Here is a 17,748-nt window from a genome sequence, read left to right on the forward strand (position 1 = left end):
TATTTATTTATTTATTTATTTATTTATTTTGAAAGAGGATTTCTCTATGTAACCACAATGGCTGTCCTAGAACTTGCTTTGTAGACCAGGCTGGCCTTGGACTCACAGAGATCCGCCTGCCTCTGCCTCCCAAGTGCTGGGATTAAAGGCGTGCGCCACTACTGCCAACTCTGTAATTTATTTTTATATAACTACCACTAATATAAAGTTGGCCTGGCTCTACAGTTCCCCATGTAGAGTCTCATGTAGGGTGTCAAGTTAGAGGTGTAGATGTGCTTTTTTGTTTTTGATTTTATTTTTTTTAAGCATTTTACATTTACTTTGGGTCACTGTGAGTTTAAGAAACAACAAACAAACAAAATGAAAAGACAGCACAGACAGCATACCACCCACTGGCAAACAAACTAAGCGCAAGCAATGATCCTACCACTTGGGAGGGTGAGCAGGAGGATCTGGGTCAGCCTGGGCTATAGCATGTCTTCTGAGGCAAGTCTGGGTTACAGAGTGAGACCTTGTCTCAACGGCAGAGCAAACGAAAGCTAAAACAGAGGAAATGCCTTGGGAGAGCCCTTGATTAGGCTCCGTTAGTTCCATGAACTCTTGCTCCAAGAGGTCCGGAGCTCCTGGGAGCTTCCAGAACTCATCTTGAAGATTCTTGTTCTTGGCTTACAATTTTGTTGTTGCTTTGTCAGTTATATACAGGGGAGCTGGTTGGAGTTTTGAGGAGTAACTGAGATGAGTCTTTCTCCAAAATTTCCTGCATAATAGTACTTCCTTCTAAGAAAGAAGAGTTCCACAGAGAGATGCATTTTGTAGGTGCTGTAGTCTCCCCATAGTGAATCATAGTGTCTGTTCACACAGTAAAGGCCCCACCCTTTCCCACAGAGGAAATCTACTAATTCTGTTCTCTCCCAAGACATATATTATACATAGTGTATAGAACAGGGAGGTACTCAGAAACACTGGATTACTATTATTATTATTATTACTATTATTATTTATACAAGTCCTTACTCTATAGCTACTCTGGGCTCAAACTCAGGGTGATCCTCCTGTCCTAACCTCTTGAATGCTGTGATGAACGGTGTTTGCCACCAAGTCCCACAAGGCCTAATGGTTCTTAAGATGGTCTGTATGTCAACTTCACCCAGAATATGCTTTTCAAAAGTTTAATTTCCTGGGTTGGAGAGATGGCTCGGTAGTTGAGAGCACTGGCTGCTCTTCCAGATGTCCTGAGTTCAACATTCAGCAACCACATGGTGGCTCACAACCAGCTGTAATAGGATCTGGCGCCCTCTTCTGGCCTGCTGGCATACATGCAGGCAAAACACTGTGTACATACTAAATAAATAGATCTTAAAAAAAAAAAAAGTAAAGTTTAAATTCCTGTGCTCCATCTTGGCCTGGCTTTGGGCTGGCTAGCTCCTTGCTGTAGCGTGTCCTGTGCCTTGCAGAGTGTGGAGCAGCAACCAGCCTCCTCTCCGATAGTAATTGTTGGTAGTGAGCCATGGCAGAAGTGGCCAGACTTCTGTCAAGAGCAGAGTTGCCCCTGGCTAAGAACCCCTGTCTTGTACCTACCCGATCAAAGTTTCTGCATGGAGGTCTCGTCACCTGTGAGAGAAGAGTTCCATGTGGACCGAGTTAGGGAGAGCGCTTGCCCAGCACAAAGCCCTGGGCTTGATTGACAAGAAATCAAGTGTGGAAGAAGCTGTATGGTGGAGCACACCCTCATATTCTGGAGTTGGAGGCAGGAAGATCATGAGTTCAAGGCCATCCTTGGCTACATGACAAGTTTGAAGCCAGCCTAGGTTACAGGAGACCCCCCACCTCAAACCGCAGATAAATTCTGTGAACGAACAAGCAAACCAACCCAGGCTGTGTTTGTGGCTGCCTTTGGATCATCAGTAAATTAGAAGTGAAATCTTGGGATTTAGCAGTGGAATTCCATTTCACTGTTTCTTGTTTGTAAAACTTTGTTTTTTGTCAAAAACCCAGCTTCTTCATTTGAAATGAAAACTGGCATGCCAGTTGACTAGGTGGGCATTGTAGTTTGGGAGATGTGGAACAGGGAAAGGGAAGTGTCTCAGACTCGCTAAGTATGAAACGTTCACTGCAGAACCTGAGACTCGTCAGCAATGGCTGCCGACCTTCTGGGTGAGGGGCCGTCTCTCTTCAGAGAATGTTCAATGTCTCTCTCCAGGCAGTGCTGGCTCTGGCAGCCTCATGGACATCCCGGCAAGTTGGTGAGCGCACACTGACGGGAACAGTCATAGACAGTGGAGACGGTGTCACCCACGTTATCCCAGTGGTAAGCACAGGGTTCCTATTTTACTCTCTGAGGCTGAACACCTGTCCTGAGGTAAGAGGAGAATTGAAAAGGGCAAGACAAAACTCACCCCCTCTGACTTTTTATGTGATGTACTTAGAAATGGCAATGGGGTCCTCCCTTCCTTCCTCCCTCCTTCCCTTTCCTTCCTCCCTTCTTTCCTTCATTTTTCCTTCCTTCCTTCCTTCCTTCCTTCCTTCCTTCCTTCCCTCCCTCCTTCTCTTCTTCTTTCCTTTTTTAATTCATAGACAGGGTCTCCCTAGCTGGCCTGGAACTCCCTGTGTAGATCAGGCTGGCTTTGAACTCACAGAGATTCATTTGCTTTCCTCTCAAGTGCTGGGATTCAAAAAGTATGTACCTGGTCTTGGCAATAGAAATTTAGAAAGCCTTGGAAGGCGTTAAAGAGTTCAAAAGATGGCCATGTTTGTGCCGTTGGCAGTTTCAAAATCATGGAGCAGATTCTGTCGTCATTCTCCCCCGCCCCAAGGCTTCTGCTGTATTCCCACAGGTGCCACATTGGTGTCCTGACCCATCATTCGAGCTGATTCTGGAGGCCAGAGCTGAGGGTCAGGGCATGCCCAATGAAAGGCTTGATCAGTAGGGGCTTTGGAGAACTTGCTCTTACCTCTGAATGTATTTAAGAGCTAAGAAAGAGAGCTCTCGTTTTGACTTGCAGAAGGCCGTACAATACATTTGGGTTTTAAGACAGTTAAGGCAGTGATTCCTAACTCCAGTTTCAGGAGACTTTTGTGTCTTTCTTTTGGTCCAAGAAATTATTTAAAAATTGTTCTTCTGAAAATCAACTAGTGACAGTGGAAAGTCAGTCATTGCTGATCACCCCCCTTAGGTTCCTCAGTAACCATGGATACAATGTTAACTACAGTTATAAACACACACATAAATATATGAAGTTCCTTTTAAATTCGGAGATTTTTGCTTTTGAAAAATAATATATGTATGTACATGTTTGCATGGGAGTGCATGCCATGATCATATGTAGTAGTCATAGGGCGACTGGGGGAGTCTGTTCATTCATTTTACCATGTGGGTTTCAGGCATCAGCTCAGGTCAAGCACCTTTATCTGCTAAACCATTTTACAGTCCTTAAGTTTTGAAAAAAAATTGTAATTATATGGATTTGTCTCTTTATGGGTTTGTGCATGTGAATGCAGGTACCCCAGAGGCATCAGAACTCCCGGAACTGCAGTTATGGGTGGTTGTAAGCTGTTGGATGTCAGTGCTGGGAACAGAACTTCAGCCCACTGAAGAGCAATGCATGATCTTAACCACTGAGCCATTTCTCTAGCCCCTACATCTGTTCTGAATATACAAATTAGGATATTAAAAAATTCAAAGCTGAGTGAGGTGGCACATACCTGTAGGCGGATTTTTCTTTATGGGACCCCAGCTCACAGAAAATGACATGGAGATTTATTATTAATTATTAAAGCTCAGCCTGTATAGCTCAGGCTTGCTTGTTCCTAACTAGCTCTTATCAACTTAACCCATTTTTTAAAATTAATCTGCATTCTGCATGTGGCTTTTACTTCTGTCCCATTTTGTGTGTCTGACTTGTTCCGCATCTTTCTGTCTTCTCCATCCTTCTTGTTCCCAGCATTCTCTATGCTCGAGAATCCTGCCTAACTATTGGCCACTTAGCTTTTAAACCAATCACAGTGACGTATCCTCACACAGTGTAAAGGAATATTCCAAGCACATGCCTATAGTTCCAGCATTTGGGAGGTGAACACAGGCGGTTCAGAAGGTCATTCTTGGCTGTATACTGAGCTTAAGTTTAGCCTGGGATATGCAAGACCCTGTCTCAACCAAAGCCATGGATTTCGACATCTGCCTCCATAGGCACCCACATGTACGTGAGTGTGTGCGCGCACACACAACAAACTAAAAATAAGCAAACAAACGCAAAACTAAGCCCAAACCGGGCAAAACAAGTACATTTTCTTTAACTGAGAGGTGATAGTCCCAGTTTTGGTTCAGCAACGGAAGGAGTGACCTTCTGCTGCTTTCATGTCTGCTGAAAGGCGAATGTTGCGAAAGCTTAATGGCCGGGAAGGACCCTCCGAGTGTCTGTCACCCTCGCACCCCTGCCAACGTGTCCTCTCCATGGGAGGGGTGTGTGAGCCAGACGGGGTCCTTCAGAGCAGCCTGGCACTCTGGCTCCGGGCTGTCCCTCTGATGCCGGCAGCAGGGCAGCTGCAGGGGTGTGGCCCCAGACCTGCATGCATTTGTTCCCCATCACCCTCACACTGTGGAGTGCGAGGCAGATGCCTGTTCTTTAGTCACTTGTTCACTTGTCCAGGGTCGCTCAGCACCAGTGTGGCCGGAAACGTTACACCTAGAACCCAGGTAACCTTTCACTGTGTCATAGTTTAGTTTCTTCCCCCGTTTACAAAAATTGTTACTGAAAAATTGGGTAAAACCATGAAAAATAAGAAAACCCATTCAGACAGCCACGTTATCAGCTGCACTGTCGGTCAAGCTTTGGTTAAGACACAGATGTATGTATATACATGTACACAGTTTAGATTGGGGTAGAATTTATACCATATAAATAATGCTAAAGTTATATTTTGCATATAAATTTAATGATACTTTTTTCTATTACGATCAAATAGTCTATGAAAAATAATTATCTAAAGCCATGCTGTGTGTTGATTGAAGTGTCTGTCCCACCCGGTCCTGCAGTCATTCAGTCCCAAAGAACTACACAGAGGTCTACATCAGTTATAAACTGATTGTCTAGTAGCTCAGGCTTCTTATTAACTCTTATAACTTATATTAGCCTGTAATTCTTGTGTGTGTTAGCCATGTGGCTTGGTACCTTTTTCAGCGAGGCAGTCCCTTCTTGCTTCCTCTGTGGCTGGGTCATGACTGCAGACTGCACTTACCTCTTCCCAGCATTCTCATTGCCCTGCCTCTACTTCCTGCCTGGCTACTGGCCAATCAGCATTTTTTTTAAAAGATAATACAGGTGACAGGATAAAAGACCATTGTCCCACAGCAGGTGTGTGGCCCTACAGTGACCCAGTGCTGACTCCTGCTGCAGGTGTGTGGCATGCTGCACGCTCACTAGTGCTGACTCCTGCCCTGCTGCAGGTGTGTGGCATGCTGCATGCTCACTAGTGCTCATTCTAGGACATGGTGTCTGTGAGTCCGCGTGTGACTGTGAAGAGTCAGCCTGTAGGAAGGTAATATTTTAATCACCTGTCCGTACCTCTTATCTCCATCTTTAATATTTTACAAATAGCTATACCTTGCAGAAAGGCCTAATCTTTTGTTTAGAAGTTAGGACTATGAGCCAAAAGCCCAGGAAGCCTTGGGAAGGCGATCCTTGCAGCTTATCGGTGGCTCCATCTGTGTGTGTGCCGAGAGCGCACCTGCAGCGTGGAGCAGTGGCTCACCTCCATGCCCTCTCTTTCCCTTGGGCCTTGTGGCCCAGAAACCATGAAGTGCTAGAGTGTGAAACCCAACCACCAGTGTCCCAGTCTGTATCTTTGCAGTCAAGCTGAATGGGTAGCCAGGCTTGCGGCTTCTGTGGCAAGCCTGTGCCCACAAAAGGTCAGTGAGGGGACTGTAGTGCTGTGGGCATTAGCCTTGCGAGTTGGTAGCAGAGTCACTGTGGACTCCCCGTGGGCCCCTCGCAGACATGCCTTCAGTAGCTAAGGAAGGCGGCAGGGAGAAAGAATGCAGATCCTGAGCCACAAACACACAGGGTCTGCAGAGGCCCTGGTTGGTCAGCTTCTTTGAGTGGAACCCTATGTTGAATTTGTAGTATCTGCCGTAAGGCACATATACACTATAAATGTCCTCAGAGTATTTTCTTCACACTAGGCATGAAGGTTAGAAGTCTGGATCCGGGGGGCTAGAGAGATGGCTCAGCAGTTAAGAGCACCGACTCTTCTTCCAGAGGTCCCGAGTTCGATTCCAGCAATGACATGGTGGCTCACAGCCATCTTATAATGAAATCTGGTGCCCTCTTCTGGGGTGCAGATACACATGCAGGCAGAATACTGTATATGTAATAAATAATCTTAGAAAAAAAGTTTGGATCCAGGTTGTTTTGGGATCACAGGCCTCTGTACCAGGCTTTGTCACTGACTTTGAATTAGGAGGTTTATAGTTGGTTCAGTAGCATGGAGACAAAGTCTTTCCTGTCTAGTTAGAAGAAAAGATGACTTCTCTCAGACAGCATTGTCTTTTAGAAATGAACTAAACCTGCGCAGTTTCTTTTGTTCCGAATGAAAACAACATTTTGGTTGCTTATGGAGATTCAGGTTATTAGAATCATTTAGAATTTTAAATATTAATAGAGCTGCAGATGCAGTCATTTAAAAGGACCTTAGGCGCTGAGCCTCATGAATGGGAGCCCTTACACGCTAGTTCAGTAACCAGAAGGGAGGCTGGGAAGGTGTGGCTGGGAACTTCCTGGGTCCAGTTGGTTCTGGACTGTGTTTTACTGATATGGCTGTTCTGCTTCCTCTTTCTCTCCAGGCAGAAGGTTATGTAATTGGAAGCTGCATCAAACACATCCCAATTGCAGGTAGAGATATTACGTATTTCATTCAACAGCTGCTAAGGGAGAGGGAGGTGGGAATCCCTCCTGAGCAGTCACTGGAGACCGCAAAAGCCATTAAGGTAAAAACAGAAGGGACCCTGGCTGGTTTGGGGGTGAGAGAGAAATGGTGCTTGGACGGTCCCTCGATGCCCATCACCCCCCTCCTGCTCCCTTCCTGTCCCCTGAGAGTGTGGCCTTGACTGTCTTGCCAGTGAGTTCAGTGTGCAGGAGCCTTGAGGCTCAGTGCGCTCTTCTACACAGAGAGCAACGATAACTGGTGGAGAGCCACCACGTGTGCAGTAGGGCATCGTTTAATTGGAGCCTAATTAAACAAAACCTTCAATTAGCTACACGCTGCTTCCACATCTCCCTCCAAGCTTCCTTTTGGAATCAGGGGCAAGTCACAGCAGCAGCGTAGCTGTCAGGAATCCTGTGGTGCCTGCCTGCCTTCGTACCCTGAGAACGCACCTCAGAACCAGGCCAGTCTGAGTCTTAGCATCCTTGAACACAATCCCCTGCATGGCTCCAGACCTCTGTTCAGCACTAGACCAGTGATGGGAATCTTTAGGAACAAAAGAAACAAAGTGGCTCTCTGCTCATTATTTAGAGTGTCTACTTGACCTGGCTGTCTTTGTATTGCTCTGGGTATAGCAGTTACAGAGCCTTTTAAAGGAATTTTCTTCTCAGCTATCAAACTCAAAACATGAAAAAAATCAGAATGAAGGAGATTCTTAAGAGTCCAAGGCTGATTATTCTATAGAGTGAAGGAGGAAGGGTTCTGTTTGGATCTGGAGAAGAGTCTGAGGTGGGGTATGACGTGTGACCTTAAGTATCTCCTTTCTCTGGTTTTGAGGTTCAGGATAGTTGTGTGCATGTGTGTGGGAGTGAGGGTTAGCCCCCCCCCCCCCCCCCCGCTGTTTTCCTCTCAGCTGAGCCTCTCCCGAGGCTGGTTGAATGCAAGGATGCACGAGACAAGATTTCCACATTTGGCTGATACTCATTGAAAACCATCCTTTCAGGAGGGGGCAGATATCAGGCAGGATCCTACAAAAAGGGCACCATTAACCCCTGCCTCCTGGGCCTGGACCTTCCAGGACTGGGGAAACTCTCTGTGCTAAAGCAAAAGGTGGAGCTGGTCCCTTCTTCATTGCGGAGAGGTTTGCCAAGTGTCCCAAGACTTCCTTGTAGGCTAAAGTATTCCCAAATTTCCTTTAGCTGTTTTCCTTTCTTCAGTGGCGGCAATCTCTTAGCAACCCCAGTGCTCCTGCCTGATCCTGCTTTTGTTCTGTAGTATCTGCCATCCTGCATTGTTTACTGAAGTCAGTGCTAGGTTATTTCTGACCGGGATCTAAGTATTTCATTGACTGTATCTCCAGTGTTGATTAAGTGACTTAGGACACGTGACCGGCACGTTGCGGGCCAGGGGATCCCTGCAAGCAGACGTCTAGCGGGAAGCTAGAGGGCACTCCCTCTGTATCACACCCACGCGCATGCATGCACGCACACACATTAGGATGTGGTTGGCTACTGTACTCTACCGTAGGCGAAGCTTAGTTTGCTGCTGCAGACTTGGGCAGTGGTGAGAAGGCACCGGAGAGGGAGCCCGAGGGAGCCCGAGGGAGCATGTAAAGCCTGGATGGAGACAAGGTGCTGATGTCTACAGAGAGGTGTTATTGCAGACAATATGGCAACAAAATTAGGTGGACTTGGTAGTGATGAATAACCAAGTTGCAGAGAAAGCAGACTTACCTGCTCAAGTGCGGTCATGTCTGAGCTGAAAGACAGCAGGACACGAGCTTGACAGTCCAGCCACACGGGTTACAGTGTAGCAGAGGTGGAGTCAGCTGTCTGTAATGTGTGGGTTCCTGTGTATTTGTCAGAGAGCAGAGACACTGGCGGTTATTAATGCGTGGCGATATCTTTTTGTGTATACACAGGAGAAGTACTGTTACATTTGCCCTGATATTGTCAAAGAATTTGCTAAGTATGACATGGATTCCCGGAAGTGGATCAAACAGTACACGGGGATCAATGCGATCAACCAGAAAAAGTTCATTATAGATGTTGGTTATGAAAGGTTCCTGGGACCGGAAATATTCTTTCACCCTGAGGTAAGAGCTGTCTCTGAGGCTGCAGAGTACAGTGATGTGGAGCAATGCTGCCCCCTAGTGTGCACCAGGAGCAGCTCTCAGTACAGGGGCCCAGAGAGCAAGTTGGCTGTTTCGCATGGTCTCTCCCCATGCCGAGTGGCTGCCTGGTTTGCCTTGCCATCGACTTAAAACACTTAAGGTTGGGTTATCCTCCTTGAGATGAGGGAAACTTAGAATAGCAATAGAAGAAAATGGATTTGAAACTGACCTTAAGGGGTTGGTGGTAATGTATGGCACTAATCCTGGAGACTGGTGTACACTGGCCCCTGCATGGAAGTGAGGTTAGGACAGAGTCTGTCCAGCTCTGTGACTGTCCTTCTAAAGCAGTGCATGCCCAGCTGGTGAATGACTGGATGTCACCTTCTTCCTCCGAGACCTTGGAGTACGAACTGGGTTTTCAAGTATATTTGGAGTTGACAGTTTCCGACTTTCGTACATTTAACTCATGCCATTGGACCCAAAGATGCTTATTTGTTTGCTCACCGTGACTGTTGCAAGGGCTGTTCAGTTCTAACACCACCACCATCACTATAGCACGTTTTCCTCTCAAAGCCTGGCTAACTTTTCTCTTGTGTCAATACTCACAAGTGTAATTCTCATTGCATGCCACGTAGCTGGTGTGCGTGCCCTCCCCTCTCTCTGACTGGCGTGAGGTGCTGTGTTCTCCTTAGCAGGGCTGCCCGTCCCGGTGACTGATGGGTACTTTCCCTTGGCTAAATGCACACGTGTCATGTTCACATGGCTCCACACACATGTGGTCGGCTGTGCGCATTCCTTTGATTTTCATGCAGTGGACTTTCCGTTCTAGGGAACTGTGTGTTTGTTGGTTACCTTTAAAGAAATGTAGCTGAGGGGCCTGGAAGCATGCCCCAGTGTAACGGCAGGGACTGCTCTTGCAGAGGATCCCAGCCTGGTTCCAGCACCAGTGCACACGGTGCTCATGTGCACAAACCCACACTCAGACACACTCACCTACACACATAGTTAAACATAAAAACAAAGTCTTAAAATGTCGTTTGAAGAAAGCTCGAGTTATTTGAGGAAAACGTATAACGTTTCTTTTCTGTCTCTATAAAATTTAGTTCGCCAACCCGGATTTCATGGAGTCCATCTCGGATGTTGTTGATGAGGTCATACAGAACTGTCCCATAGATGTGCGTCGGCCGCTCTACAAGGTAAGGGCCTTGTTTGCTCCTGCATTAAAGGTTTTAGCTACCGATGATGCGTGCCATCATCCCTGTTCCTCCTGCTCCTGGGACTGCTCCTCTGTGACAGAGAGGAGAGGACTGGAATGTTTGGGAATATGACGCTACCAACTGAGGGATTTTTAAAACTCTCTTCCTCCTTCCTCACTCTCCTTCTTCCCCTTCTTCTTGAACCCAGGCTGGCCTAGGTTTAGAACCTGTGACTCTTCTGTCTCCACTTCCCTAGCACTAGGCTTTCAGACCCGTGTCTCCAAGCCTGGCTTGAGCTATCTTTTCTTCTTCTCTGGCAAACTGGATCTGAAGTTAGACAGTCTGAGCTATACATACTGATTGTAAGAGGAAGGTGCGCCCCCTTCCTGCTACCTGGGAACTGCTCTTATTCGTCCATGGGCATTTAGGGTCGGTCAGTGCTGAGGTAGCATGACAAGGAGAGCTTCAAGTGGGACAATCAGATCAAATAAGCATGTGAATTTTTTAAAAAATTCTTTTGTTGTCCAGAATTGTAAAACTTGAAATAAGAGGAATCTAATAATTATTGCATAAAAGGAAATATTGCTGATTGTCAGTGAGCAAAAGCAGAAATCCCTCATCTTCAGCTAACATTTGCATGTATGCATCAAGCCTTTGACACTCAGCTTCATGATTCCATATTACACGCTGAACACTTGGACATCTGCATTTTAAATCGAAAGGTTCTCAGTTGCAATGCTCAGTTGCTCCATTCCACAGTAGATAGTACATTCCTTTTGAGGGAATGAGGTAAATCAGCTGCGTTCCCACGAGAAAGTCTCTGGTAGAAAAGCAGCTACTGGCATTCGGCTCATATGTGCATACTTTACAGTTCTGAGTGATCTATATTAAACAGTTAATAAGAAGTACCAGAAAGATAAACTTAATAGACTGGGTTTGCGTTAGATGGCGTGTGTTACCGTGTTGCCCTTCAGTGTCGCTCATGTGGCTGTGTGGCCTTGGTGAAGGCTGGGAACATACAGTGCATGGTTGCAGGAAAAGCGAATCAGCTCTGCTGAGTGAGAACTGCACTAATGCAGCTCTTGGGCTGCGGTGGCCTTGCAGACCAGCCCTTAAAGCATGGTGATGGAGGTCATGCAGATCAGCCCTTAAAGCATGGTGATGGAGGTCATGCAGACCAGCCCTTAAAGCATGGTGACCGGAATGGAAAGGTGAAGGGCAGGATGGGCTCAGGGGCCTTGCACTTAGGTCCTCTCAGTTTCTTAATCTCACTGATTCAAACTGAAGGTAGTTTGAATGAGGCAGCACTCACCTGCATGAACTCCTTTGAGTCTGGTAGCGTAGCTGGGATGCCCTTCCATTTTGGAATTACTCAGTTATTAAGTAACACTGCAGAATGTGCTAACCCTGAACTCAAGAAAGCTTCATGAACTAGCAAGACAAGGATGCACGTGGCCTCTGCGGGCATACTAGGTCATGTGCAGGCAGTTCCTAGAAGGTAGGGTTGGCCCAGCAGATGAGGGCCTGGGTCAGGTGTGCTGTTAGAATTTGGGAGTGAAGTGGCTTATGAGGAAGAGGAGGAAGTGAGTGTTGGGCTAGGAATAGGGATGTCTTCTGCAGGGGATGTTGCGGTGGCAATGGCGTTGCTCTGACCTGAATCTACCTCCATCCCCCTACTGCTCTATGGAGAGTCCACTTAAAATTCCATCTGCTTGGGCTGGAGAGATGGCTCAGTGGTTAAGAGCACTGCCTGCTCTTCCAAAGGTCCTGAGTTCAATTTCCAGCAACCACATGGTGGCTCACAACCATCTGTAATGAGGTCTGGTGCCCTCTTCTGGCCTGCAGACATATACACAGACAGAATATTGTATGTATAATAAATAAATAAATAAATAAATAAATGATTTAAAAAAAATTCCATCTGCTTTTTTGTTTTTTGACAGGGTCTCATACTATAGGTCAGGCTGACCGGGAACTCACTGTGTAGCCTAGTTAGGCTCCAGATTCATGGGGATCGTTCTGTCTCAGTTCTCAACCCCTGGATGACAGGTGTGAGCCACCAAACCCAGCTTGCATCTGTACCCCAGGCCAATCTGGCACAATGTGAGATTTTCTCAATTGAGGTTCTCTCTTCTCAAATAACTTTAGCTTGTGTTGACATCAGAGCTAGTTATCCCAGCAGTAGTGGGGAGGAGGGTAGGTGGCTGGCAGGCAGACAGGGTAGGGGTTGCTAGTTGTTATTGTAGCCTTGGGATTGATATAGAATTCAAGTCCCAATGAAGTTGGGCACGCTTTCTGTCATTTATCGTGGAGCTGAACTCTCTGCAGGAGAAAGGGAAGTCAAATGAGGCTGCCCTCTGCTCCGTCTCCTGAGACATTAATGTAGACCAGATTCTGACGTGGAAAACAAACCTCAGGGCTGAGCTGTGGAGATTTTTGTCTTTCTCATGGCAGTGTCCATTGTGGAACGTCAGTGGGTTTGTCATCCTCTGTGACTCCTTCAGGAAGCTAACACTCTTGGTTGCTGCTGCAGGATAGGCAGCCCTTGGGTCACTTTGTTCTCTCTGGAAGTATTTGGTGGGCACCACAGCTTCTACTACAACCACTAAGAAAGGGACTCTTTCGAAAGCCAGGGTTGTGAGGAGTAAATTGAAGTTTACTGTTGAGATTTACAAATGCCCACTTTCTATGCATTAATCCACCAGGTGCAGCCACTAGAGTGGGTTCTTTACAGTAATCTCAAACCAGGAGTTGGCCAGCGTTTTCTGTAAAGGGCCAGATGGCAAATCTTTTGGCTTTGCACAAGCCATATGGTCTTTGTTGCATTTACTTCATTCTGCCAATGCTGCTATAGACAATATGGGCACCGCTAGAAGAGACTGGCTTCCATAAAACATTATTTACAAAAAAAACAGCAGGCAGCTTGCTATAGACAGTTGAGTCTCTAGTTCTTAACTGTAGAACTCTCTACGCCATTGAGAGGTAGGTGGGACTTCTCTCCGGCTGGCTGTGTGTGCAGGTGTGCGTTTAGTTCATCAGTCAGTCAGGGCCGTGTCTAGGGTTTGTGGCTTTGACTGGCACTGCCCAGTGAGAGCTGCAGGATGTGGAGGCAGCACTTCTGCTCCCTGGGTATTTGGAAGTGGTCAGTCCTCTGCCCAAATGGACCTACCCTGTGTGGGATGGAGGAAGCGTTCTTTGGAAGCAGCATCTTGGAGCAATGATGTTTCACTGTCATGCTTTTCTCTTGTGTGGGCATGCTCAGTCTGGGACCCTTTCTAGCTCCTTCTCCCGAGTGTGGACAGAAGCTTGCCATAAAAATTATCCTTCCACCTCTTTCTCAGTGGCTAAATGTACAGATAGTAGGTATGTGAGCACCTAAATCAAATATGTAAGAAAACACACTGAGTAATCTGTACCACACCGGGATATCTTTCTGTGCACAGCCAAACACCTGCAGGGGTCTCTAGGGGATGCCTCTCTTTTATTCTTGTCCCCAGGTGCTTGCCTTCTCCAGGACCAATGATGGACCCATTCTTGCCAATAACCCAGGTCCCCTTCACACCGAGGCAGCAATCAGTGGACCAGAATGATAGGGAGCATGGTCTGGGCCAGGGAAACCCAGATTGGAAAAGGAAAAGAGCACATCTTTTCTGGGCCATGATGGATTACCTGGCGGGTAGGGCTGCCCTCTCCCAGGACCGAGGCAGCTGGGGTCCTGACCTCATCCTCCCATGTGTCTTCCCTCTAGTCTTAGGACTTTATCTAGGCCAGGTGTTTCCAGCCTGTGGCCGGAGACTCCTTTGGGTGTTGAATGACCCTTTCACAAGCGTTGCCTAAGGCCCCTGGAAAACACAGATATTTACACTAAGCTTTATAACAGTAGCATAATTACAGTTATGGTTGGGGGTCACCACAACAGGAGGAGCTAGATGTTTATTAAAGGGTCGCAGCATCAGGAAGGTTGAGCACCGCTGATCTGGACAATGGGTGTGGACACAAGAAGGGAACCACAGAGAGCTCCTGGGAAGGAGATTGGAGCAAGCTCTGTGGTACTCTGTTCAGCACCAGAGGTTTCTTTCCTCTTTCCTCTTTCCTCTTGTGTGGCTCCTTCTCCTTCCGTGAGTAATCCAGACCTGTAGGGCCAAAATCTTGGTGACCTGCAGAGGTTTATTATGATCTAATGAGGAAGAAGTGGCTCACTTTGGATTGCTGGAAGACCCACAGCTTGGCCAGGCTCTCAGACAAGAAGAACAAAAATGGCAAGAATGAAAGATGGCTGTGAAAATGTGGAGCACTTGCTCATCTCCCTTGAGGTGGTATTGACATACAATCTGCGTATGTTTAAGGTATAGCCAGGTTGATCTGATGTATGTGTCCATTACAGAAACCTGCCAAGTTAACTGACTAACTTACTCCTTACCTCGCGTAGCTTCCCGTGTGTTCAGGTGTTGGGACGCTTGTACAGTCTACCTCGGTGTTAACAGAAGCTTACGTCCTGCCCCAGAGATCCTCATGCAACTGGGCCCGGGCTAGAGTGGAGCGGGGCACCTGCGTATGAAAAGCATTTCTAGGGTTTGGCTAAGTTGGCAGCTGTTGTCAGTAGCTGGTCCTTTCTTGGATGGTCTGGTATTTAGTAGTTTGTTTGCTCTGCGTGAAGGTGGAGCAGTTACAGTTACAGCTCTGTCATGGAACTGGTTTGTGAGGTGTCTTGGGTGTCTGCTGGTACTAGGCTTATTGTTAAATTTGAAGAGATTCAATGTCTCTGGTGGTGTTCTTGTCTTCAGGAATTGATCAAAAAACCACAAAATACTGAAATAACGAATGGGAACCGCTACAAGCTAAATGTCATTAAAGTGAATCATGCAGTTATGGCAATTGAGGAATGAGCAGATTGCAGTTAGTTAGAGGGATCGAGACAGGCTTTAAGGAGGTGTCTTCTGAGCCTGTCAGACCTGGCCTGTGGAACCGGTATGGGAGAGGCTGGCCTGGCATAAGACCCTGAGCATTGAGTGGGGACCTAGGGGTGCATAAGGAATTCATCCTTCCTGAAGCCTGGGGTGCAGCAGGGGTGGGAGGGGATAGCTGTAAGAGGATGTCTGCCATCCTGCTTTGGCCCTGGAGTGTAAGTTGGGTAAGTGCCCTGTTTGTTCTGTCGTTAAGAAGATGAGAATGCATCTCGATAATGCTCACAGTTGGTTTTTTGTAACTAGTGGCTTGAGTCAGGTCTGTTGTAGTAATTATTATTAAGTAGTGTTATCTTAGAGCCTTTTAAATCAGAACAGCATGGGGCAGAGTAAGCGAGTGGTGTACACTATTTGTTAATGTTGAATAGTTCTGATATCTTCAACAGCTGAAACAGAAAATATGGAAACATATTTACCAGTGGCGTTTTTATCCTTTTTCTTCCCCTGTCCTTCAGTACTGGGGATCAGATATGGGTCATTCTAGGCGGGCACTGCACTAAGTGAGCTACATCCCAGCCCACTGTCCTTTTCCAGCTGAAATCCAGGCTGAAGGCTAAGATGTGAGCAGCTAGGACGGCAGCTGCTTAGATTTGGGTAGGGTCGCAGGCTTGCACAGTTCCAGAATTTCCAAACCCACTTCTGTACTATTGACCCACAGCTTTTAACTATGCTTCTGCTGCTGCACTCCAAAACCGTAGGATTTCTTTTTGTCTTGGTGGAAAGGGAAGCCTGATGTTAACAACTGGTCAGGGCTTACGGAGTTGAGGGATTTGTATTGCAGTGGTAGGATGAAGATGTCTCATGATGCCCCACTGAGGAGCGTCTGTTGGCCACTTGCCAGCCCCAGTACCGGCACTCAGGGTCCAGGCATCCAACTGCATATTGAGCATGGTGATTTGTGGGAGCCCAGGTTGGACATGGTCCAGGGGCTCCTGGAGCTAGCATTCCCCTACTTGCACCATGGTGGATGTGTCTGTAGCTGGGCATCCAGGCAGTGCCACCAGCCACATGTGGTGGCTCCATCCTTCAAACATGTTGCAACAAGAAAGCATTAAAATTTTGTTTAATGTTAATTGATACAGGTATAGCTAGCAATTTTGGACTAAGGGCTGCACTATGGGACAGCTCAGGCTGGAGTCCTGTAGGCCGGTGTGACCCCCTCAGAACAGGGGGTGCAGCATGGATGAGAAATAAAAATAATCCATTTGGCCAAGTGGTGGTAGCACACGCCTTTAATCCCAGCACTCGGGAGGCAGAGACAGACGAATCTTTGAGTACAAGGCCTGGTTTATGGTTTTCAGAGCAAGTTCCAGGACAGTCAGGTCTTTATAGAGAACCTGTCTTGAAAAAAACAAAAGCAAAAGCAGAGCCAAACAAAACCAATCATTTGGGTCTAGAGAGACGGCTCTTGCACAGGACCCTGCACAGTGGGTGGCTCACAGCAGCTTGCACCCCAACTCCAGGGCTTCCAATGCCCTCAGCAGGCCTCTGCAGGCACCTGCACATATGTATGAACATACACATAGAGTGTGCACATAATACACATGACTAAAGAACACAATAAATCTTTAAAAAGGAGAATCTGTTTGCAGGGCCAGGAGTAGAGTGTGTTGTGGGTGGAAATAGATTTGGCATCCCTGGACCTGATGTGTAGACATGGTAGTGAGCAAGGAGCCCAAGATGAGCAAAGAGCCAGATCATGTGGGGCGTGGAGGAGAGGGGTGAGCCACCGTGTGCTGGCTGTGAGTCTCAGGCAAGACCTGATGGCATGGATTTAGACTGAGTTTGTTCTGTGTCCTAAGGGTCGCCGAGGATTTTGGAATGGATATGCAGTGGCCTAAGCGGAGAAGCAGAAGCAAGGGCTCTTCCTCCCTCCCTCCCTCCCTCCCTCCCTCTCTCCCTCCCTTCCTTCCTCCCTCCCCTGTCTCTGTTCTTTCTCTTCTCTTTCCTTCCTTCCCTCCACTCTCTCCTCCCTTCTCCCCCACAGTGAAATCACTATAAGATGTATTGTAAGGATGGGCGTAAGGATGGGCTGTGGAGCTGCCGAGCCTGGATTTGTAGAGCAGGCTGGAAACTCAGGCAGGCACTGCTACTGCATGTTGGGATAGAGTCCCATCCTGGGGACACCCCAGACTGCTCTTCTGGCCTTCAGCTGACTGGTTGTCACCTTCCACAGCATGTCACTTACTGCACGCAGCACCTGAATTCGTGTTTGGTTCAGTCACCAGGTGTGGTCGTGTAGCCAGTCAACACACAAAATTAATCACCCTAGAAGCCAAGAGAGTCTCAGAGAGAACGCAGGACGGATAACTGTCCCTGGGCCTGCCAGGAGGCACTTTCCCCACAGAACTAGCTTTGGGAGAGGAGTTGTGCAGAGGCCAAAGTAATGCAGTTGAAGGAAATTAAGAGATAGGGGCAATTCCTGCACGAGTCATCACTGGTGGTGACAGCCCCTAGAGCAGCCCTGAGCAGTTGCTTGGATTTCAACAGGGACAGGTTGGGCGTCACAGTTGTGTGTGACTCAGGTGTGTGCTCAAACTCTGTGCACTTCAGTTGC

At 47.3% G+C, this 17,748-nt stretch overlaps 1 protein-coding gene across 2 annotated transcripts in view; it reads left to right on the forward strand.

Moving 5' to 3' along the window:
• Positions 1-17,748, forward strand: part of Actr3b (actin related protein 3B) — a 98,162-nt gene that overhangs the window by 65,464 nt on the left and 14,950 nt on the right. For both annotated transcript variants that reach the window (XM_041640660.1, XM_041640661.1), the window contains 4 exons: positions 2,201-2,308; positions 6,839-6,982; positions 8,840-9,013; positions 10,135-10,227. In XM_041640660.1, the coding sequence (XP_041496594.1) occupies positions 2,201-2,308; positions 6,839-6,982; positions 8,840-9,013; positions 10,135-10,227 (519 nt within the window). The remainder of the gene's footprint in view (positions 1-2,200; positions 2,309-6,838; positions 6,983-8,839; positions 9,014-10,134; positions 10,228-17,748) is intronic.

Source organism: Microtus oregoni, unplaced genomic scaffold (assembly GCF_018167655.1).
Source record: "Microtus oregoni isolate MIOR12 unplaced genomic scaffold, Mior012 000064F_ref0000363, whole genome shotgun sequence".
In the NCBI taxonomy this organism is placed as follows: Eukaryota; Metazoa; Chordata; class Mammalia; order Rodentia; family Cricetidae; genus Microtus; species Microtus oregoni.